General features: G+C 35.4%; 1 protein-coding gene across 2 annotated transcripts in view; it reads left to right on the forward strand.

Moving 5' to 3' along the window:
- LOC150104335 (protein adenylyltransferase SelO, mitochondrial-like) overlaps positions 1–21,652 on the forward strand; it is a 205,194-nt gene extending 183,542 nt beyond the window's left edge. Inside the window, exons 12-14 of one of the 2 annotated variants that reach the window (XM_090396300.1) lie at positions 2,254–2,432; positions 9,209–9,352; positions 21,421–21,652. In XM_090396300.1, the coding sequence (XP_090252426.1) occupies positions 2,254–2,432; positions 9,209–9,315 (286 nt within the window). In that variant the 3' untranslated portion in view covers positions 9,316–9,352; positions 21,421–21,652. The remainder of the gene's footprint in view (positions 1–2,253; positions 2,433–9,208; positions 9,353–21,420) is intronic. The other variant, XM_090396299.1, reaches the window with a different exon arrangement.
- Positions 21,653–25,525: the final 3,873 nt, after the last annotated feature.

The following is a 25,525-nucleotide window of genomic DNA, read 5'->3' on the forward strand; positions in this document are numbered from 1 at the left end:
TGAACACTTCCTCTCAAATCCTTTCCTATATCATTGATGAACAAATTGAAAAGCAGTGGTCCAAGAACAGAGCCCTGCAGCACACCACTAGTCACAAGCCGTCTTTTAGACTCCACTCCTGCATAAACCACTCTCTGGTATCTCTCCTTCAACCACCCTCCTATCCATCTCACCAACCCTATATCTATCCCCATCTGCTCCAGTTTACTGATTAGGGTTCCATGTGGTATCCTGTCAAAGGCCTTTGCAAGGTCCAGTAGTATCACTGTAAACCCATTACCCCTATCCAGTTCAGCCATCACTGTGTTATAGAACATGAGCAAGTTACTGAGGCATGATCTACCCTTCACAAAACCATGTTGTCCCCCATACAATATCCCATTTTCATCTATCCAATCCTATATTCTTTTCTTGACTAATTTCTCTAAGACCTTAACAATGATTCCTGATATGCTAATCGGTCGGTAATTTACAACAGCAGTCTTGAAACCACCTTTATGCAGTGGAACTATTTTCCCCTCTTTCCACCCCCTCAGGACTAACCCAGACCCGAGACTCAAACAAAATGGTCAAGGGTACTGACAATTCTTTAGCTGCTTCTCGTACGACACGAGCTGGTATACCATCCAATCTCACGGATATATTGACATTGAGGTTATGCAATAGACTACTCACCTCCACTTCATTCACCACAATTCCCATATAATCTACTGGTTTATTCGTTTCTGCAATGTCACCACCTGGATGATATATACTTGCAAAGTGCTCACTCAGTAACTCAACTATATCAGCTGATTCAGTTACCTCCCTACCATCGGCATTCTTTTCTAGATCCTAAAGGGTCATTTCGGTGTATACTTTCTAATGCCATATCATCAACAGACGATATCATTTTGCCAAAAGTTTGTGTTTACACAGATTATTAACATATATTAAAAATAGAACGGATCCTAGACCGATCTTTGGGGAACTCTGTATTTTATTATTTTTGTTGCGCTGCTAATGTGCCATAGCTGGTATGTTGTTTTCTGTTATTCAGATAGGATCTGAACCAGTCATTAGTAACTCCTCCAATGCCTTATCTAGACATTTTTAGTAGTAGGTCATGATGAACACAGTCGAACACCTTAGATATATCAAGAAAAAAGGCTGCTGTGTACATTCTTTCATTTATTCCACTATAAGCTTTTATGGAACTCCAATAGTGCTTTTTTGGTATTGTATCCAGATCTAAACTTGTATTGATTAGATAGGTAAAAGGATATGGTATTTAGATAGCTATTTAATCATTTTTTTTTTTTTTTAATGCTAAACACAGGACAGACACGAACTTATGTGCCCTCTCTCAGAATTCCAATATTATAATTTGAATATGAAAAATTAATACGTCAGGAAAGAACTTATCATTGTTAGCATTGAGCAATATGTGAGCAGAGCTAATCTAAAATAGTTAACATCACTTAAACAGAAAGGGAGGAAAAATTAGTAAAGTAAGTGTTTAATGCCGAAATGGCAGGAAAAAGAATCGGAGAAAGACCTAGATTTGGTTAGATCGATGCAGTTAGATCTGGCTTAACACGTTCGCTGCCACGCTACTTCGGCATAGTCTGTTCCCGTACGACGAGCAGTTTCACTTCTTCAAGGTCAGTACGGTAATCTCGTTGCCGGCAGTAAACGTCATACGAGTATACTTGTAGTTGGCTTGTGCAGAGCATATACCATCTATGAGAATACGCAGTTTTGATGCTAGCTCCACAAGCCAAGCATTTTCACTTCTTCTAGGTCAGTACAGTAATCTCGTTGCCGGCAGTAAACGTCATACGAGTATACTCGTAGTTGGCTTGTGCAGAGCATATACCATCTATGAGAATACACAGTTTTGATGCTAGCTCCACAAGCCAAGCATTTTCACTTCTTCAAGGTCAGTACAGTAATCTCGTTGCCGGCGGTAAGCGTCATACGAATATACTCGTAGCTGGCTTGTGTGGCAGGTTTACCAACTACGAGTATACTCGTAGTTGGCAGCGAACATGTTAAAAAACCAAAATGTAAGAGCTGACAATATTGGAGTTGTGATAGATAAGACTAATTTGAGGAAAAAATCTATCAATAGGAAGTTAGTAATAAACTTTTCAAGTAGTACTAATATAGTATTCTATATATCCCTTGAAGGTATGTATCAGAAATTACATGATGATGATAATTATTGTTCAGCTTGTAAAATATTTCTTTTGACATTTTCTGTTCCTGCAGATTTATATTAAGAAATTATATTGCTGAGAATGCTATCAGAAAGGCTGAAATAGGAGATTTCAGTGAAGTGAAAAAAGTTTTACAGTTGCTTGAAAATCCATATGGCAAAAATTTAGATTCTGAGGATTTAGCATTAAAACCAGCTGCAGAAGTAGAAGAATCATTTGAAAATGATAGAGGTGTGTCAGTGTTTTATGTATTCATCATTGTTATATATATATATTGAAAAAATTAGATAATTGATTACAAAATTTGATATTTTTTGATTTATTCACTAGCAGTAATGAACAAATGTATATTTGAATTATGTTTGTTAGCTTTATATATTTTGATATAATCATTATTATTATAATTTCGGCTATTATAGCCTGTTTTTGTTTAGGAGTGATCCTTATTTAAATACATTGGCTATCAATACTCAAAGGGGTATATATATTTAGGGCATTATTGGTGAGTATAGAAGGCAATTAAGGTAGAATAAAAGAGGTGGAAAAATTTGGTACATACCTTTTGAAGTGGAAGACATCGTAGAATCAATAAAGGTATGTACCAAATTTTTCCACCTCTTTTATTCTACCTTAATTGCCTTCTATACTCACCAATAATGCCCTAAATATATATACCCCTTTGAGTATTGATAGCCAATGTATTTAAATAAGGGTCACTCCTAAACAAAAGCAGGCTATAATAGCCGAAATTATAATAATAGTGTTTAAGAGGAATAACATGGGATTTTTCCCAGAGACTATACTTAATGATATAATCAGTATTATTATATGACATCTCCAAGGCATTCAAGTACTCATCATGAGAGGGCACTCGCTCCACTTTCTCCGCCACTTTATCTGGTATCTACACACACACACACAACACCATTTACTGCTCATCAGTATTTTTGTTGTGTAATGTGTGTGTGCACACTCTTAGTTGATCTGCTTGTATGTAGGATGACAAAGCTGAGTGTTTCTGAAGAAAAATCCTACTTGAAATTCTCGTCACAATGACAAGAATCAAACTCAGATCTTTACGGGCATAGTGTCCCATGGATGAAGGCACTTTGAGAGTTTTGTGTAGGCTGTACTAAAAACCACTTATTACTAATTTTTATAATTAAATTTTTATGTCACTGATGATATAATTATTAATATAGTTATTATCATTAGTTTATACTCGTCGTAATAGCAGGCAATATCTAAACTTTCGTGTCTTTCACATAATTCACCAATCTGAAAATATTATCAGGCATTTTCTATTTCACGGTTAACGCTACCTTCAGCCTTCATATTTGATGTGACAAGTATCATGTATACATCCAAAAATGCACCTTTTACTCTGAGGAAAAATTAGAAGAATTTTAAGTAGTTAAGATGATGGTGTGTGTGTGTGTGTGTGTGTGAAAGAGATAATGTTTTATGCTTAATTGAGTAAAACAGCACTTGCAAAGAAGTAAAAACACTTTAATCCTTCCAATATTTCTTATCATTCAAAGGGACACGTTCAAGGAATACACATAAAAATTGTCACGCACACAAAGGCACCACAAAACAGTGAAACACATGGATAAAAGACTAGAACTCTACTTTATGTGGGCCTCTAGAGCTGCTAGAGGCCTTGGTTGTAAACTGAGATCTTGTAGTACAGAGCATGATAACAAATCTTGCACTGCAAAGAAAGCTAAATGTGTAAACTGTTAGGGAGATCATCCAGTGTACTCCTGTGCATGTAAGAAGTGGAAAGATGAAAAGGAAACACAAAAGATAAAAACAGAACAAAATATATCATATTGGGATCCAAAAAAGAAGTTAGCCACCACTTTACCTGTTCTGAGATTCTCTTATGCTGAGAACGTAGCAGTTAAGAAAATGTCACAGCATTTCAAATTCATATGTCTACTCCACCATCTTATAATTTCACCATACCTGACCTTTACAATCATGACTGCTTTTCTGTGAATCACATGTCATATGATGTGATCCTAGATGTATAGTCTCATTCCAGAAACAACTCCAAAAAAATGGTCCTTCTGTTCAATGAGACTCCACTTCTGGGGGAAAAAAAAAAAAAATCATGGCAAGATTATCACTTAAAGAACGAATCACCAGACCCTCCCACAGAAAAAATAAATACTTCATCATCCACTGAAAGTGTCTTAACTTGCCCAGTGATCCTGATACATCCAGTGAAGTACTGCATACGTTTCCAGAGAAAGAGATGGATACTAGGTGTCCATACTTTCCAAAATCGAATGAGAAATATAAATCCAACAAGGTAAGTCCCCAACTTCCCTGAAATTAGACAAGTCTACAAAACCCCCTAAACAATAGGAACTGGAACTGTTGTGGGTTTTGTGAAAATATCAATGATATCAAGCACCTGCTGCAGAAACAAAATCCTTTCCTCACAGTGATCAACATTCATTATTAAAGAATTATGGAAACAGCTACCATGTTATAGTAAAACTTCAGTTTAATATAAAACAAAATAATCACTCAACATTTCATCCTTCATATTAAGGTCATCTCTTTCCCCACATACTACATTCCAGTTACTTCTTGTGTAAAAATAATTTTTACCTACAAAAAGAAGGTATAGCCATGAGCTCATGTCTGAACCTTCAATTGCTAACTTTTATATGGAAGCTTTTGAGCAATGTGCTCTAGATGCCTTACTTTAAAACCTACAGTTTAGCTTAGATATATTGACAATGTGTTCATTATCTGGCAACATGACTACTAAACTTTAAACACCTTTCCCAGTCACTTGAACAAACGACATAAGCACATATGTTTTACTCTTGAGATTGAAAATCAAAACTCGCTTCCTTTCCTTGATACACTGGTTACACGTGTATCAAGGAAAGTCTATCCTCAGGCAATCTATCCTTCACTGTCTAGTGCAAACCTAGACATACCAGCCAATATATATACATGCCCTCCCATACTACTCAGCCTATTGATTGATATGTTATCATTAGGTTCAGTTCCCTATGCCAGTGTTTCTCAACCTTTCTAAGCCCAAGGACCAGTAAAATGCTAAAACAGTTCTACGGACCACTAAGTTATGTAATTTTTTTTAAAAAACTATGTGGGTATTACCAAATTTGGGAAAACTGTGCCATTTATAACATAATAAATCTAAAAGCATGTTTTGAATACATCTTTTGCTTTAGTATTCTGCAATTGAGCAGGTTCTTCTTTTAGTAGCAGAAACTTTCCTTTCACTCTCTTCTGTTCTGAGCCTTCTCTTTCACAGTTGTGTACCTGTCTCCATTGAGCATGTCATCTAGCATTGTTTTCCTTACTCTTCCTCTGGGTCTTTTTCCGTCTATTTGTCGTTCGATGGCATCTCTGATGATTCCATTCCCTCTCAGAATATGTCCAATCCAGTTTCCCTTGCTTCTTTTTATCCACCTTAACAGACTTCTACTCTTTTTAAGACCTCTTCATTAGTTATTTTATCTGTCCATTTGATTTTTTCCATCCTTCTCTAAATCTACATCTCAAAGCTTTCCAAAATCTTAATTTCTTCTTTCTTCAATGTCCAAGTTTCAGATGCATAGAGGGCAACACTCCACATTAGTCTTCTCTTTAGGTTTCTATCCATTTTACTTCTGAATAAATTCTATCTTCTATTAAATCATCTCTTCCCATCGCTATTCTTGCTTTTATGTCACTTTTACATCTTCCATCACTGCTAATAACACTTACTAGATATTTAAATGTCTTTATTTGATTCAATTTTTCCCCATTTATTTTGATATCCATATTTTCCTCTTTCCTTGCTATTTTCATCACCTTTGTTTTTCTGATGTTAATTTTCATTCCATAATTGATACAGGATTCCAGTAATCTGTTCAACAGATGTGTAGTCCTGTTTCAGTGTTTGATAGTAATGCCTTGTCACATGCATATCTTATTGCAAATATCTGTCTACCTCCAATCTTTATTCCTTCTTAGGAATTCTCCAGTGCTTCTTTTGAATACATATGGAACCATAATTAATTAAATTGGAAATAAACAATATGATATAATTATGTTACTACTTACTTTTAATGAGATAGTTTAGCTTCTCAGCCCTTGCAGAGTTGCTGGATATCTGGCTCAATATTGGTCAACTTCAGTCGAAGAACAGCTCACGCACTAAGACGATATCTCTATTTTATTTTTATTTGAAGGAGCGATGAAAATCTTTTCTCACAGAGATTGTTTGTAGACAACTGCATCAAGATTTTCAATGCTTCTTCAGATAATTTGGGAAGTTCACTTCTCACTGATGGCGAGATCCAGAACTGAGCTAAACCAAGGTAACGGAATTGCATTTTAAGCGCGCTTCCACTTGAAAACTCGATTAACTGTTATTTTTTCGATAACGAAAGGTTGTTCTTGTGACTGTAAGCCTGAAATGGATTGCGAACCCACTGAAATTTCTTATAAAAGTTATTCGGAAAATATGTTTCCAGATTCTGTTTGAGTTTTGAGGTGGTCACAAATCCCTTCCAGAGACTCAGAATGAACAAAAATATCATTTTCTGCTAAAAAGGATTCCAATGTTGGAAAAGGTGCAAATTGCCTATCTTTTACATAACTAATCCATAACCAGTTTTTTTTTTTTTTCTTTCCTCGAATGCCTTTATTTTGTTATAGGCATCAAGAACAATTAAAGAATTTCCCTGAATGGAGAGATTTTGTTCATTTAATTTCGAAAAAATGTCTGAAAGATAGAATAGTGTTGATAGCCATGCTTTGTCAACAAGGAATGATGCAAAATCAGAATGATGTTCATTTACAAAGAATAAAACTACATGCTAATTAAAATAACCTTTAGTAGGCAGCAAATTTCAGAATGAAGCAGAAGTTGCATATATGCAGTGCCCCTTTCATCACAGAGTACTGAAATTAACCTGTTATTTAACAGTCGAGCCTTAATAAAATTAACTAGCTTTACAGCGTTGTATAGCATAGTTTTAATACATTTATGATATTATTTATTTATTTATTTATTCATTCACTTATTTATCATAAATATATAGCACAGTTTCATACATAGGGAAGCGTTAGCCTCCGAAGGAGGTTATCGCTTTCCTATGTATGAAACAATGTACCCAATTCATATCTGGAGCCACTTCCTTGACCTTGGATACAACCCCACTATGCCTGTCTGTAAGAGTGCGGGCTCCATCTGAACAGAAGCCCATATATATTTCCCACTGGATCCCTTTGTGTATTATGTAATTAGTGAGAGTGTGAAATATTTCTTCTCCAGTTGGTCAGGATGACAGTGTTATACAAAACAGAATATTGTCATCAATGTTGTTATCATGCGCATATCTTGCATAGCATATTAACTGTGCATTATTTGTGACATCAGTAGTGTCATCTATTTGTAACGCATAATAAGGGCTCTTCTTACTCTTTCATTTAACTGAGATTCTATGTCACCTGCCATATCATTAATTCTACTACCGACAGTGTCATTTACAAGAGGAATCAAATCAATATCTTTTAGTAACTTGTTGCCAAACATAGTTTTTAAAACATCTTTTACAGCTGGAAGTAGTAAATTTTCCCCAATAGAATGTGGTTTCCCTGTTTTTGCTATGCACAAACTTAAGAGATAGGATGCTTCCAGTGCCTTGCTATTAATCGAACCCATGGCTGAAACTATATCTTTCCCATGATTTAATGTCGCTAAGCATCACTGAAAAAATTCAATTGGCTTTTTTTCACATAATGTTTAGTTTCTAAATGTCGTCGGAATTTCGCAGGTTTCATGCACTCGTTCAACAACACTTCATAACACAAAACATATTGAGGTTTCTGTTCACTTTCATCTACATACCAAGTAAACCCGAATTCCAAATATGAACTGTTATATTTCCTACTGTATTTTTTATTTGAACTGCTTGTTTTTTCTACTTTAATAGTATCAGATTTACTCACCGTTACAACAGATGTATCACAATTAGGGTTAGCATCACCTGTTTGATTTGCTTTTCTTTTCAAAGTCCTAGTTCGAAGCCACTTTTCCATTATTAAAAAAACATTTCCGAAAAATATATAAATACTGAGGTTACCTCATGATACACTTTGTCCAAGTATCACTTAGCACTTCTTGAAGATATACTGAACCTAGGTTGAAGAAGGGAAAATCTTCAATAATAAAAAATAAATAAACAACAAGCAATTAGTTGAAATGTGGATACTTATTTAAAATCTGACAAATAGCAAGGGAAGACGAAAGTGATAAAAGCATATTGTTGTTCACTTCACCCCTCTTATTACTCGTCATTCTGCTACAAATTATTGTAGCGGCAGAATGTTCATGGAATGAACATTCTTCTGCACTATTTATAGGTTGTTTTAAGTATCCATTTTATTTCATTATTTTTTACTTATTTATTCAATTTTAATTTGTTTTGTGTGGATAATTAAAATTATATATATTTATTTATTTAATTTAATTCTGCCTGCAGACCACCTGTCCCATCGTCGCGAACCACAGGTTGAGAAACACTGTCCTATGCTGTTTTACATAGGGATGGCCTGCAGAACTGCTTCACCTTAACTACAGAAGGATCTGGATCCCCTAGAATGTTGTGTGTGTGGGGGGGGGGGGATAGAAGCAAGGATCCATACTCTGAAACTAAACATGGGACCTTCAGCTAAATAAGGTGGTGGTGTTTCACCAGACACTGAAAAGCATATACCACCTAACAGATCTGAATCTAAAGAGCTATGTCACATCATTTGTTTAGAGCAAAAACTTCATCTGAGCTCAAAGTTTCTATTCATGAAATCACTTGTCTAAAATGATAGGAATTAAAAAATAACATAAGTTATTTAAAATTTACATTTTAAACATTGAGTTATTTACTTTATTGCAGTTTATTTATACTATATGTAAAATAGAATATGTGTAATTAATGATTTATTGAGTGTAGTTTACTATTCTACAGGCGAAGCAGCAGCAGCATCATGCAGTGTTCAAAACACACATGTAAAGCAAATTTCAGAATATGAACAGTTACCTCCCGGATGGGCACTAGACTTGCGAGTTTCTTGATCTTCATAAGCTCCTTGTGGCATTACTACTTTAGTTGGTATTTAGTTCTATCTAAATTTGAAATTTCCAAGGAACAACTTTTAAATAAGAATATTTATTTATTAAATATATATGTATGGTGTTATAAGTGGAAATGTTTTAAAAAAAAAGTAAACATTTTTAATTTTTTTTTAATTAACAATGTTTTAATTTTTTAAAACACCTGCAATTTATTTCAGTAAATTGTATGAGTGACTGTTTATTTCTGCAAATGCCTTTCAATAATAATGAAAGGCTATTGCTGCTAAAAATCACTTTATCAAATATACAGGACAAAAGGAATAGCTTCTTGCAGTATGAAGTTTAGTTATAGCAAATTATTACAGCAATGATGCAGCAGGACCTACCTGCCTTGAGATTTTTCAATAGTTTGTTACAGTGAATGAATTGAATCTGCTTACTGTAGTGCACTGCAGGCATCTGAAAAACTTTGAAACTTTTATACCTTCAACAGTACTTCAAGGAATCCTTACAACTTGCTGGAAAGATAGGCAGTAACCTTAGCATTTTGATTCAAAGCTATCTAGATGAATGAGTATTGTGGCAATGATTATCGACTATCAACTTCACTTGATTGGTTATGTCAACCATATATCAGTTTATATATATCAGAAACAGATATTCTTTTGGATACTGAAGGAAGGCCAAAAAACAAAGAGGACAAGAGAAGCACTTCAAGAATAATGAAAACAAATATGATGAAATATAACATCAATATAAACAGAAAAATAATGCCTACAAGATCTCAGTATTTTGCAACTATGCAGCTTGCCAAAGAGGAAACATTTCAGTGAAGACTGAGAAGAGAGCATCAGGTTGCATAGGAAAATGCATCTCAACCAACCATCATCCCCTACCCCCCCTTCCCAGAAGCATAATCATAGTGAGAGATCAAGTGTCACTAATCAGCCATCTCCAGAATTTTCTTTTTTTATGTGAGACTCCCACCTGTGAAATTTTGTAATCCAACTAACAGAATAAAGAAAAAAACTGAGAAATTACTTAAGTCTGTCACTTCTTGGCCGTCATACACTGTTAAAAAACTTATATCCCATTACGCTCGTTCTCCCAGAATATATGGTATTCCTAAAGGACACAAACAAAACATTCTGCTTCAGCCAATAGTTGGAATAGATAGCCCTAATTATCACCTAGCTAAGAAATTAGCATCAACATTCAAGGAGTTGGTATGTCATTCCCCCTCCTATATAAAGAACACACAACACTTTATAAACAAAATTAAAAACATAATGCTCAGCAAAGATTATTTATTAGTCAGTTTTGATGTTTCTGTCCTTTTCACAAATGTCCCAATTAGTGACACAATTCTTCTCCTACAGAACAAATTTCCACCCGACATTATGACCCTCTTTGTCCACGTACTACGTTCCAGTTACATCATGTGGCAAAATAAATTTTACCTACAAAAGGAAGGTACGGCCATGGGCTCCCCACTATCCCCCCCCTTAATTGCTAATTGTTATAAGGAAGCAATTCGTTATTACAACATGAGCACATAGAATTTACTATTGTAATTGAAAATCAGAACTCGCTTCCTTTCCTGGACACAGGGGTTACACGTCTTCCCTCAGACTGTCTATCCTTCACGGTTTACTGGAAATCGACACATACAGGCCAATATGTACTATGTACAATATGCTAACTCATATCACCACCTGTTGCAAAAATTTGGAGTCATTAAACATCCTTAAAAACTGAGCTATAACAATTTGCTCTAATCAACAAGCTCTTAAACAAGAATTAAAGATTATTAGCAACACATTTATAAATAATGGCTATAACAAAATTACTATTAATAAAGCTCTTCATAAAATTTCATCAAAAAAGAATATAGATTATAGTAAAACCATAGCCATCCCATACATTAAAGAATTATCAGAAAAAATCAATAGAATCCTACATCAGTGGTGGCGAACCTTTTTATGTGTGCATGTCAAAAATTTGCAAATTGGGTTACTGGCGTGGCAGCGCGTGCCAAAAATTTGCCAATCGACTTGCTGACGTGGCAGGCAGATTTTAATAGGGAAAAATTAATCTAACTTAATTTATTTATTTATATATAAATTTTATAATATTATTTAGTATAAAATTGAATATTGTATTAGTAAATTGATTTTAATGATGTTGGTTTGAAAAAAAAAACGGTAGTGAGAAAAATATTTATGCATCGTAACTCGCCATAGAAGTCAGCTGAGCAGGTGAAGCAGCAGAATTATATCTACTTGTCGGTGAAACGCTTCCATGATTTACTCGAATATAACTTGTCCTCTCGCGTATAAATCGCACTCCTGATTTTACTTCATGAAAAAAAAGACATTAAAAAGTTTTGCATATATCTCACACACGAAAAATGTTTGAGCATTGGAACTTTTTTCACTTGGTATAAATTATATATTTAGTTTAATCCTTTATCCAAGTGTAAGCAAACAAAGTTTGCACCTGAAGTACCTTCAGGACTGAGGCAACTCGTAGCAAAGGTGGTATAACTTCTCATCACTTGCCTTAGTATCCCATTCCCATAATGCAAAGCACATCTCCTTGCAGACATGTATAATGCTATGCATAATGGGAAGGGTCACTACCCAGACTGGTTTTGACCTTTATTGAGGTCTCTTCAGTGGGAGCCAGACCCAGAGGTGATACCAAGGTTGAAATAATGCAGAAATCATATTTTCCTATACCAGTTGCCAAAAGGTGTCACACTTCCAACATCTTTCTCTAATCCAGAGTCATTTAATAATAAGGCGTGAAAATATGACTTATGCATTACTTCAACCTTGGTATCACCTCTGGTTTTGGCTCCCACTAAAAAGACCTCAATAAAGATCGAAACCGGTCTAGGTAGTGACCCTTGCTATTATGGATAGCATTATACATGTCCGCAAGAAGATATGCTTTGCATTATGGAGACTAAGGCAAGTGATGTGAAGTCAGTCTACCTTTGCCACAAGATGCCTCAGTCCTGAAGATACTTCAGGAGCAAACTGTGTTTGCTTGCACTTGGATAAAGTATTAGATTAAATACGTGGGTGGTCTGAAAAGTTCTCGGCCTCAACCATAAATGGCAACACTATCAGCAAGATAGTGTTGCGATTTATGGATGTCATATAAACATCCATGTGAAATTGTAAGTCATTCTATCAGGCAGTTTGTTTTATACAGCTGTCTGAAGCAAAAGTGTGGTCTGTATCCTCCTTGAAATGAATAAAATTGAGTATCCTGCGGTTATAAAATTCTTTGTAAAAGAAGGTTTAACGCCAAAAGAAATTCATTCGAAGTTCATAAAAGTTTATGGGCACTCTTCACCTTCGTTTTTCAACAATTAAGAAATGGGCTGCTGAGTTTAAACGTGGCCGTACCAGCCTTGAAGATGATCCACGTGGAGGACGTCAAAAAGTGTAACAATACCATCGATCAAGTGCACGATACGATATTAGATGACCCGGCGAGTCAAAGTGCTTGAAATTGCTGAGACTATAGGCATTTCAAAAGAACGTGTAGGACATATTTTGTATGAAGAATTGCAAATGAAAAAGCTTTGCGCAAGATGGGTGCCCCGCAGATCAAAAACACACTCGAATGAAAATCTCTGAACAATGCTTGAGCGTTTTAACAAGAATAAAACTGATTTTGTGCATCGCTTTATTAATACAGATGAGACTTGGATTCACCATTACACACCAGAATCCAAACAGCAGTCAAAACAGTGGACAGAAGCCGATTGTTCAGCGCCAAAGAAGACAAAGTCAGTTCTATCAACAGGAAAGGTTGCATTGGTGTTTTGGGATGCTAAAGGCATTTTGTTTATTAATTATCTTGAAAAGTGTAAAAGAATAACCATGGAATATTATTCCGATCTTTTAACCAGACTAGACGAAAAAAAATCATGAGAAAAAGGCCCGGTTTGCAGAAGAAACAAATCATCTTTCATCAGACCAATTTACATGCCCACAAAGGGGAATATTAAGGTTCTGCACTATGAATTGTTGGAACATCCATCCTATTCCCCACATTTGACTCCCTCTGACTTCTATCTCTTCTCAAAACTAAAACTCTTCCTCACTGGTCAATGTTTTTCTACGAATCAAGAGGTGATCGCTGCTGTAGAGGGGTATTTTGTAGATCTTACTGAGAACTACTACAGGGACAGGATAATGGTGCTGGAGCATCGCTGGAATAAATGTCTTAAGGGAGATTATGTTGAAAAATAAAAATACTTTCAAAATTATAAATTCATGTTTTCATTGTTGGGCCGAGAAATTTTCAGGAGACATGTATATAATTTATAGTGTAACCAAGTGAATAAACTGAATAGTAACTTGGTCCCAGCAGTTAACAACACGCCTCCCCAAAAGCCATTATACTACAGATACAAGAAAAACAAGTAGTTTTATTGTATCCCTGAATAAGGTACAGAGCCTTTTGCAGTCTGTGTAATATATTTCTCAACAAGTAGTGCAATTGCAGATAGCTGTAATAAAAACAGCATTAACTAATGAATCGCATGTCCCCTCTCACAGAAACTCTGCTGTATAGACTCAAGCAAACCCATATGTTGCATCAGAAACACAGAAATGTGTTTTTGCATTATGGGAGATACTGAGATAGGAGTGATGTTGACTTGGTCCACCTTTGCTACGAGTTGCCTGGTGTTGTACTACCTTACCCCAGTCCTGAAGATATTTTCAGGTGCAAACTTTGTTTGCTCACACTTGGATAAAGGATTAAGCTAAATTTATTATAGTCTAACCAAGCAAAAAATATACTTTCAACATCTTTTTCTAAATCCAGAGTAATTTAATAAAATGGTGGCACACCTTTTGGCAACTCCTATTGGTAAAGATGACCTCGCCAATGCTTCTGTCTGGTATCTCCATTTCTGTGACTGGCTCCCACTGAAGAGACCTCAATAAAGGTCGAAACTAGTCTGGGTAGTGGCCCATCCCTTAATGCATGACATTATACATATCTGCAAGGAGATGTGCTTTGCATTATGGGATATACTGAGATAGGAGTGATGTTGGCTTGGTCCACCTTTGCTACGAGTTGCCTGGTGTTGTACTATCTTACCCCAGTCCTGAAGATATTTTCAGGTGCAAACTTTGTTTGCTCACACTTGGATAAAGGATTAAGCTAAATTTATTATAGTCTAACCAAGCAAAAAATATACTTTCAACATCTTTTTCTAAATCCAGAGTAATTTAATAAAATGGTGGCACACCTTTTGGCAACTCCTATTGGTAAAGATGACCTCGCCAATGCTTCTGTCTGGTATCTCCATTTCTGTGACTGGCTCCCACTTGAAGAGACCTCAATAAAGGTCGAAACTAGTCTGGGTAGTGGCCCATCCCTTAATGCATGACATTATACATATCTGCAAGGAGATGTGCTTTGCATTATGGGATATACTGAGATAGGAGTGATGTTGGCTTGGTCCACCTTTGCTACGAGTTGCCTGGTGTTGTACTATCTTACCCCAGTCCTGAAGGTATTTTCAGGCGCAAACTTTGTTTGCTCACACTTGGATAAAGGATTAAACTTAACTAAAAACTATTGTCCAATTTTTCAATTACATGAAATAACTGTTTGTTTTATTGCATTTGAAATTCTCGATGTCATTATGACAGACCACAATGGCTAACTTCAAACAAAATCCTACCACGAATTGAAACATGCTATATAATGCGTGTGCGAGTTCGTATGCCAGCTCAAGTAAGCAGCAATAAAATTCATCCAAGGGTTAAAACTTTGTGTGAGTTGAGCCTGCAGGTAATGAGAAGTTCCATCGGAATGATAAACGACATCCCTTCATGAATGTGTTAAAACTAAGAAATATATAGTGAATGTTGTTATGACAGTTTCAGATGAAATGCTAATTCTCTTCAACCAAATTTCATAACAACTCAAGATGTCGGTTGCCTTTGTCTTTGGGTCGCGATTTCACCAATCATATGCACGTCTTCATAGTACAACTTCAATAAAAGTTGAGCAGCTCTCATATGTGAACTGTAGACTAAAACACACAAATATTATTCAAGAAAAAATTAAAGATTTTGAGAACAGGAACCAAACTTCGGAGATTCACTGGCAATCCCTGAAGAAAACACTGATTGATTCAGCTAGAGAGGCATGTGGTGAGGTTGTTTACAATGATAGAAAAATCAGAACTCCATGGTGGACACAGGAAGTTAAAGAGGCAGTGAAGGAAAAGAAGAAAGCATATCAAAAGTTCCTGGCAAATAAGTCAGCTTGTGCTCTTAGAGAATACACAGAGAAATGTAAGAAAGCTAAACACTGTGTAAAACTGGTTAAACAAAAGTCATGGGAGGACTTTGGCAAGAACATAGAAAGTAAATATCAAGAAGGTGGCAAGATATTCTGGAAGTTGTTGAAGAATCTCAGAAATGGAGGAAAGAGTGCTGTAAAAGGATTTTGAGATGATAAAGGTGACATGAAAACAGGGAAAAAAGATATCCTTGAAGTATGGAGTAATTACTTCAAAAAATTGCTAAATGAAACGAGCAGTGCTGACAGCACAGTTGTAAAAAACACTGACCAGTCATTCAGTCAGGAATACATATCCATACTTGAAGTAGAAAAAGCCATCAAAAGCCTGAAATGTGGAAAGGCTGCAGGAGTAGATGATATTCGACCAGAAATGCTCAAGTATGGAGATATTCATACTGCACTGCATACTTCAGAAGGCTTAGACAGAGGGACGAATTCCAGATGATTGGAGTACAGCTCTCATAGTATCCATATATAAAAAGGAAAATAAAACTGAATGTGAGAATTACAGAGGTATTTCATTATTGTTTATTCCTGGCAAGATATATCCAAGTATACTTGAGATAAGGTTGAGAAGGATTGTGGAAGAGAAGCTTGGTGAAGAACAAGCTGGATTCAGGCCAAATAGAGGCTCCCAGGATCAGATTTTCACTTTACGACAGATAGTTGAGAAATCATGGGAATATAACAAAGATCTGTATTGAAGTTTTGTCGATCTGGAAAAGGCATATGACAAGGTGCTAAGAGGGAAGCTATTCAAAATGCTACAGTTATGTGGTGTTAATGGAGCATTATCTCAAGCAATACTTAGGCTTTATTTGAGTTGTAAGTCAGCAGTTAGAATTGAAAGAAGTACAGGAAGATGGTTTAATGTCAAATCTGGTGTCAGACAAGGAGGGAAATTATCCCTTCTGTTATTCATTATTTATATGGATCACATTATGAAGGAAAGTGGTATTTGAAAATGATATCAAAATTGGAGATGTTAATGTTAGCTCTTTGCTTTATGTGGACGATGTTATACTTCTAAATAAATCCACTACAAGTCTGCAAGATTCCCTGACTAAATTGAATAACTGTTGTAATAGATATGGTATGAAGGTCAGCAATACAAAGACAATGAAAATAGGCAGAATCTTTGAAAATGTCAACTATGTTGTGAATGGAGAACCTGTGGAGCAAGTAAAACATACTTAGGCACAATTTTTAGTGGAGATGGTAAATTAAATATGGAAATAGACAACAGAATCAGCAAAACTGGTATGGTAGGAAATCAATTGAATAAATTCATGTGGAATAAGAGAGAAATTAGTCGGAACACTAAATTAGCTCTATATAAGACAGTGCTCAAACCAGTTTTGACTTATAGATCTGAGAGCTGGATCAGAAGTAAAACACTTGACCAAAGACTAGAGATGGCAGATATGAGAGTCCTGAGAAAGATTAGAGGCATGAACAGATATCATCAATGGCAATAACTTATTAAAAACAAGGATATTAGGAAAGAACTTGACATTGTCAGCATCCAGGAATGCGTTAGCAGAGCTAATCTCAGGTGGTCACTTAAACAGAATGGGTGAGGAAAGATTAGCAAAACAAGTGTTCTCTGCCAGGTTGGCAGGAAAACGACCCAGAGGAAAACCAAGATATAGGTGGATTGATATGGTACAAAGTGCCTTAGACAAAAGAAATATAAGAGCTGATAATGTTGGAGTCTTGACAAATAACAGACTAATTTGGAGGAAAATTGTAGATAGGAAGTTAGTAATGATGTAAATTTTTCATGTAGTACTATCATATCCTGTACATCCCTTGAGGGTACATGGCAGGAATTTGATGATGAGAAATTATATCCTGGTTTAATCCTTTATTCAAGTGTAAGCAAACAATGTTTGTGCCTGAAGTATTTTCAGGACTGGGGCAACTCATATATAGAAGCTAATGACTTCACATCACTTGCGTTAGTATTGTATAATGCAATGCACATAGTCCGAGCAGTTAGCCGAGTGGCTATGTGCTTTGCGACCATATGCCTGAGAAAGGAGTGTCCTGGGTTCAATTCCTGTCGTCGATGTGAGTAGCTTAAGGATCTTTCTCAGATATAGCCAAGTTAGCCTATCTTGGGCGTTAACTGCTGACTTTTTCTCCCCAGTTTATGTGGGAGTTTTCCTCCCGCAAGCAGGCAAACCGGCTCCATGAACACATGCAGCTACAGACATAGGACACACCGGGAGGCATATGGCTAGCCACCTTATCCTCAGGACGGGTTAGGCTTAGAAGGGCTAAAGGTAGCTCCGTAACAGGCCACTGGGCCTAATACCTGAACGGACGAAGAAGAAGAAGCAGAGCACATATCCTTGCGGACATGTATAATGTTATGCATTATGAGAAGGGTCACTACCCAGACCTGTTTCGACTTTTATTGAGGTCTCATTAGTGGGTCTAGACCCAGAGATGATACTAAGGGAAGTGATGTGAAATTATTAGCTTCTATACAAGTTGCCCAGTCCTGAAAATACTTCAGGTGCAAACCTTGTTTACTTACACTTGGATAAAGGATTAAACCAAGTATATAATTTCTTGGTATCTTTAATATATAGTATAACCAAGTGGAAAATCTTCCAACAACTATCTCGAATCCAGAGTATTTTAATAATATGTGACACCTTTTAGCTACTCGTATATGAAAAATATGACTTCTGCATTAGTTTAACCTTAGTGTACCCTTTAGGTCTGCCTCCCACTGTGATGAGACTTCAATAAACCAAGTATATAATTTCTTGGTGTCTTTAATTTATAATAAGTAGAGTATCTCACAGTGGATAGTGAATTCATCTCACACCTAAAGGCATTCATAGACATCAATGCCTACACCAGGATTCGAATCTGCAGTCTCCCAGTAGAAGAATAGATATGCTAACCTTTTAGTCAATCAGGGTGGCTTATCATTAGGTCAAGTTTAGAAGACCTTTATACATGTTCACAGTTATTGATAAGGATGATAATGATATAGTAAGGGTTGACTGTATTATTATTAACAGGTTTTCATGGAGTCGATAGATGCATCATAGGAAGTCTCATTCAGTCATCAACTCACTTATTAAATTGTCTTAAACTCAGACATACTCTTCACAACATTTAGAATACTGTTATACAATTTTCAAGGATGATCTCATTCTTCTCCTCTCTTCCTCCACTCTATATATAATTATTTCCATATTGATCTGGTAAAACTTCCTCACCAACCTGAAAGTCTCACCTCTTCTCTGCTTATCACCCTAAATCCTGCCGTTTACATCTCACTTTCTTCCCATAACCAATCAGTATTTAATAGTTGCTTGTGCCCTCATTGTGTTTTTTCAACACAGCAGAAGTCAGATGACCAATTCTGCACACTGTAATCCATGTGTCATTTTGTTATGACCAGAAGAGATCTGCCTTTCATTTCCTTTATTTGTAATAAAGGAAATGAAATTTCTCCTTAGCATAACAGCAATGCATCTAGGCTTGAGCTTCAGGTCTCTCTTCTGTTTGCTGCTATCTCCAGAGCCTTATCTCCAGTTTATTCACCTCCCTTCTTTGTATTATCTATCACTCTCACCTGTATTTCATACATGTGAGAGTGATAGATAACAAATTGACTAACAAACAAAATACATGATAGACCACTCTCTGGATACTCCCTCATACAGGATTAAATGGAAGAAGGCAGCTGTGCTGCATAGAAGTTGCCACTGTTCTGAGAGACTATTTTTAGAATCATCATCATCAACTATAAAACATTCCCCAAACTTTAATAAGTATGGCTGTAATAATTTGTCAATAGTCTGGAAGAAAACCATTCTAATGCCACATTCAGCCTTACTTCACTGAATTAGCTTCATTTTATCCAGCTTCCAGAGGCAGCCTGACAGGACATTAGTTCATTTTCAGTTACAGTTTGTATCTCCTACAACCTAGTTGAGTGCTATGTGTTTACAACAGTTATAATTGTGCTCCACAGATGCTGATTAGAAATTCAGCAATATATTAGTAACTCAGAAAATTATTGCATTTATTATTATGTTTCTCTGGGGTTGTTTGTATCTTGAAGCATGTTATGAACAAGTCTCAGAATTCAGAAATTTGAAAAATTTTCTCACAGAATATCAAGTGCTCAGATGAAATAAAATCAATAATAGCCATGAGTAAAGTGGAGCAGTGTTCATGACTAAGAAGAGCATACTCACTATAAGAAGTACAAATAAATCCTTAAGGAAGAAAATGCTAAATTCCTACAGTATGGAATATTGCATTCCATGTTTCGGAAACATGAATGCTGACAAACAAAAATAAACGCAAATTAGAAGCCTTCAAAATTGTGGAGATTTGAAAAGCTAAACTGGTGAAATAGAAAAGAACAAAGAGGGAAGTTTTCTAAAGAGTATAATAGAAGATAAAAATATTGAAGTGAGATAGTGAAAGATGGCTGCCAACCATTTCACAGACAGAAGAATTTATTTTAGATATTAAATGACATATGATAAGGGTTAGATAAGAGTGCACATTACCTCCACTGTCATCCATCATGTTGTATGTGGATCGCATTGGCATCGAGTTTGGTATTAATTTTCAGCTGTTTATATTATGCACATTATGTTAATCTCCTAAATAAATCCAGTACAAGTCTTCAGGATTCTGTAACTAAATTGAACGATTTCTATAATAAGTTGGTATGAAAATAAGCCATGAAAAGACAGACTATAAAAATAAACATGAACATTCGAAGCATCAAGTATATTCTGAATGGGCAACCCTTAAAACAGGGAAACATTTCATCTGTTTAGGCACAAGTTTTAGGGAAGATGAGAAACTAAATACATAATGGATTACACATAGTTGGAATTATGGGATGTCAACTGAATAAATTTGTATGGAATATGAGAGGAACAGGACAGAGCACTAAACTAGCTATGTACAAGACAGTTTTCAAACCAGTGAGACTGGAATAGAAATAACACAGTTCATCAAAGAGTGGAGACTACACACATTAGAGCTCTAAGAAAAATTTGGTGAGTGAACAGATTGCATCAATAGTAGAATCATTTTAAAAATGAAAATATTAGGAAAGTACTTGATATTGTTAGCAATCAGCAATGTGAGCAGCGTCAGGTCACATGGTCACTTAAACAGTGTGGGAGAGAAAAGGTTAGCAAAACAGGCGATTAATTTGAAAATTACAGGCAGGAGATGAAGACAAAGGTATAGGTGGATCAGTGTAGTATGAAGTAACAAAGATGACCAAAACATCAGATCTGACTATATTGGAATCCTGAGTGATAACAGACTAATTTGGAAGAAGCTTCTTAATAGAAATTAAATTAGTAATAATGTACTCTTCGTGTTATAGTGTCCTGTGTGCACCTCTTGAGGATACATATTAGGAATTTTATAATAATGATAATGCTTTAATAAAATGATGTTTAAGTTTTTTTTTAAAAAATCATCATGTAATTATACAATTAAGACTCATATAAAAATAACATTCTTAAAAATATTCTTTGTTAATCTCTCCTCAGTTAATTATATCTACTGTTTATGTGAAGTGTATAAACATTATTATTGACAGTTACTGCTAAGCAAGATGCATGAGTGCTTGTCTGTATATTACCTCCAAAAAGAATGTATATTAAAAAGTATTGTATGTTCTGATTATAATTTTCATAGTTTTAGCTTTCTTTATAAATTGTCTCTGATATATGTGTTTTATTCTTGTAGTATGTTCTGAATGGAGCCACAGATTACACGATAGCACTTGAAAATGAAATGGTAATTATATCAAATTATTTTGCCATTTGGATGATGGTGTTGGCCTAAACCACCCTACTGGTGGCCATGCACTTGAATGTATAAGTGCTGCAGCAACAAACATAATTTTGTCAAAACAGTATTCTTGTATTTATGTACATATTTGTGAGTATAATAAAGTAATTCTAATTTGTATAGCTAAGATGATGATCATCTTGCATTCATTTAAGTATTTGAGTGCAGCTCTCACATATTTAGGGTTTTTTGTGAACCTATAAGTACATTTGAACAATGGGTGGAATAAGGATTTTTTATTATTAATATTAATTATTATTATTAACCATTTCATATATTTTATTTGTATTTTTTTTTTTTTTTTTTACATAGTCCAGAAGCCCTACACTAAGAACCTTATTAATCATGAATGAATTTTCACGATTAATAAGGTTCTGCAACAAAACAGTCACACAGTGTAACAAGCATACCATGTTTTATAGGTGGTAGATGAATTTCTTTCCTCAGTGTGAAACCACCACCCTACTTATTGAAGACTTGAAGTGGTTTTTCAGACCACTTCAAGCTTCCACTGAGTGGACAGTTGTCTCGCACCGGGTGATAAAATTCATCTCCTGAATAAAGACAATAACTAACATCCATGCCCAAGGTCGAAACTTCTTGGTTGAAGAGTGGATCTACTAACCACTCAGCCAATGAGGTTGGCAATGCTTACATATATTTAATAATTAGGATATAAATGTCAGCATTCATTTCAAAATAAGTTAATAATAGTTAGGGAATCACTGAGGGAAATGAAAATATTAATATTGAAGTTAATTGTTAATCTGCAATATAATCATGGAGGTATCCATTTCTATAATGAATAAATTGAGTATTGATACAAGTCTTAGGTGAAAAAATACTCTTGGTCACCTACCTGACCCATTATATCAGAATCAGCCATAATCTTGTGGTTTATCCCTATTTCTTTGTACTGGAACCTAATTAATCATCAGATTAATCCTAAGAAGAAGATGGCACTGTAACAAAACAGTTCACACAGTGTAATTTCCCATCTCATTTTCCTTTTACTCTCTTTTACCTTGCAGTGTCGAGGGTTTGTTAATCATCGGACCTAACCGTTCACAGGATATGGTTAGCCCTACCTATTCCCTGGTGTATCCTATGTCCGTAGTGTCGAGTTCTCAAGGCCAGTTTGCCTACTTTGTGGGATGAAAAACCCCAGAATAAACTGGGGGAAAACCCTACTGTCCACTCCCAAGACTGGCTAACTTGGCTATGGCTGAGGAAGATCCTTCAGCTCCTCACATCACCGACAGGAATTGAACCTAGGACGCAGTGTAAAAAGCATACCATATTTTATAGGTGGTAGATGAATTTCTTTCCCCAGTGTGAAACCACCACCCTATTTATTAGAGGCCTAAGGTTGGTTGCTTGGTTTCATATTTGGTCCCCAGAGCAAGATTTCTGGTTATTTAACCCTTATCCTATGGTACACAAAAAATTTACATGAGATTTACAACTTTCATGAGTGAGATTCATATGGGGGAAAAAATATATGTATATATATGTGTGTATGTTTGCTTTTATAAAATAGTCTGAATTTATTTTGTACAAAGTATAAAATAAGTTAATAATAATAAAAGACAACCCTAGAATACCAAATGAGATTTTAGAAAAAAGTAATGCTTTCAAACTGGTCATCTAATAAGAAACAACTATAGTTGACTCTCACTGTGGCAGACTTACAGGGATCATGGGAATTGTTGTAGGAGACAGTATCCTATATTCTTTTAATATAACATTTTATGATGCTTTAGGACTTTTGTAGTTGTTAGAACTGTTTAGTGAGAGTCGACTGATTTTTTATTAACTTAAAAGAAAAAATCTCTTTCTTCTGCCAAAAGAAATAAAATGAACTCTCAGTAAGAAAGGTGAAGACTGAAAGACTTTTTAAAAGATACTTGAAAGGGAACTGTACTTTTACTTTTTATTGTTGCTTTTTTAAGCTTGGGTAGTTTTACTGATCTAACAGCACTTTTAAATATGTGCAACAAAGCTTGTATTTAATATTATATTATAAAACTTAAGTTTACTGTTGAGTGGGGGTTGTAACATGTAGATTGAGCCTTAAAAGTCTCTGGTATAGTGATAAAAGTGTTAATGAAGTATTATGAAAAAGGTTTTAAAAAAGTCACATTTTTAATAAGGCTAGGCAATCTGACATTTATTTAAAAAAAAAAAAAAAAAAAAACTGAGGTATCTGGATATTGGTAATTGATAACTATTTGAACTGCTAATCCACATTCTTGATTTCTGTCTGACTGAAATTCACTCTCAGGCTGTAAATAACCTGAGAGCACCATTTCAAATTAGAATGTTTTGAAATGGTATCGCATTGCAGTATTGTCACTGGAATGCGATATAGCCCTACTTTGGGATCATATCTTTTAAGTGGTGCAGTATTATGTGGCTCATATTATTGGGGAGTTATGCTCTATAATTCATTATATAGCTTTTACTTTCAGAAACCTTAGTTTCTTAATACAAATGTTCGTTTTCTCTGAAAAAGGCACTAATTAATACTTAAGTGTTGTTATTACCATATTTCCTATTCGTTTCACATCTGCCCTGTAGAATGGAAGCATATCTATATTCATCCCATTCCAAATAAGAATGATAAATGAAGGTTTAATTCTCTCAAAAATTACAGGGAAAGACATCAACAGTCAGCTTCTGCACTATCTAGAGAGACACCAACTAATTAGTGACAAACAGTATGAATTTCACTACTCTTGATCCACAGTAGACTTCCTAGCTGTCGCCACCCACCCACCCTTGGTCACAAACCATGGAAAGATTTGGAGAAAACTCATATAGTCACTCATGACATTTCCAGAACAGTTAAGGTCTGCCAGCAAAGAAGCCTGCTTGTATTTAGTGGTCAGATAGATTTGCAATTTGTACAGAGCTATGTAGCGATTAGGTTGTTTTAACTTATAGCCAATGCAACTAAAGCTATGAGGTCAGTATATATTATGCTGTTAATTGCATGTGTTGTTATGGTTACTTTCCCTGGTTTATGGGATGGCAATCCAGCTGAAACAGCACACCTCCATATTATACTAGCTAATTCACCATCATTTGATACCAACTGAGTTATGGAGGCTAGGCTCGCTATTTAAAGGTAAAACACTGCCTAGAGTCATGTCCAACTCGATTGCCACCAACAATGTGACAAAAAAGACCAACTGTTTTTGGCAAAATTGGTACTTCTAGTGTCCAAGCGAATATCCATTTGTAAATACAGTGTGTGTATATAAATTAACTTTGGAAGAGGGGAATTTAAAAAAATTCCATAAAAAAAATAATACGGTTTTGTATTATTGATATGACATGTATATGTAGGACTACCATCATTGCCGGTCATACACTTGTTATGCCACTGTTAAACATTATGGTTATGAGAAGTGCAATTATATTTTAACATATTAGTATTATTTGTGACACCTCCAAGTAGTTTCGAAGACTCATCGCAAGAGGACACCTAACTGTACAACTTTCCATCTACACCAACGACATCTACTGCCCACCACAACTGCTATTTTTTGTCTGCGTGTGTTCTGAAGGGTTGATTTGTCTGTATGTGGGTTGAAAAACCTGAGTTTCATGGAGAGGAAACCCTGCTACCTTCGTATGAGATCGGCTAACTCACCTTCAGTTGAAAAGTATAAAATTTTGATCTGACTTATTTTTAACAGCTGTAACGAATTTCAGATATACTGAAAAATGTAAGATGTAGGTGGATTGCTAGTAAAAAGTGCCTTAGAAGACAGAAATATAAGATCTGATAATGTTTGAGTCTTAACAGGTAACAGATTGATTTTGAAGAAAATTGTAGATAGGAAGTTAGTAATTATGTACGTTTTTCATGTAGTACTATCATATCTTGGTTATGAGAGAGGACTTGAAAGTATTGTTAAAGGTAGCGAAAGAAAAGAATGACAGAGTTAGATTGGTAAGTCTGTTGCCGCGGTATGACAGAGAGGAGTTTAGG

Source organism: Typopeltis vanoorti, chromosome 8 (genome assembly GCF_054136105.1).
Source record: "Typopeltis vanoorti isolate ZY-2024b chromosome 8, IOZ_Tvanoo_1.0, whole genome shotgun sequence".
Lineage (NCBI taxonomy): Eukaryota > Metazoa > Arthropoda > Arachnida > Uropygi > Thelyphonidae > Typopeltis > Typopeltis vanoorti.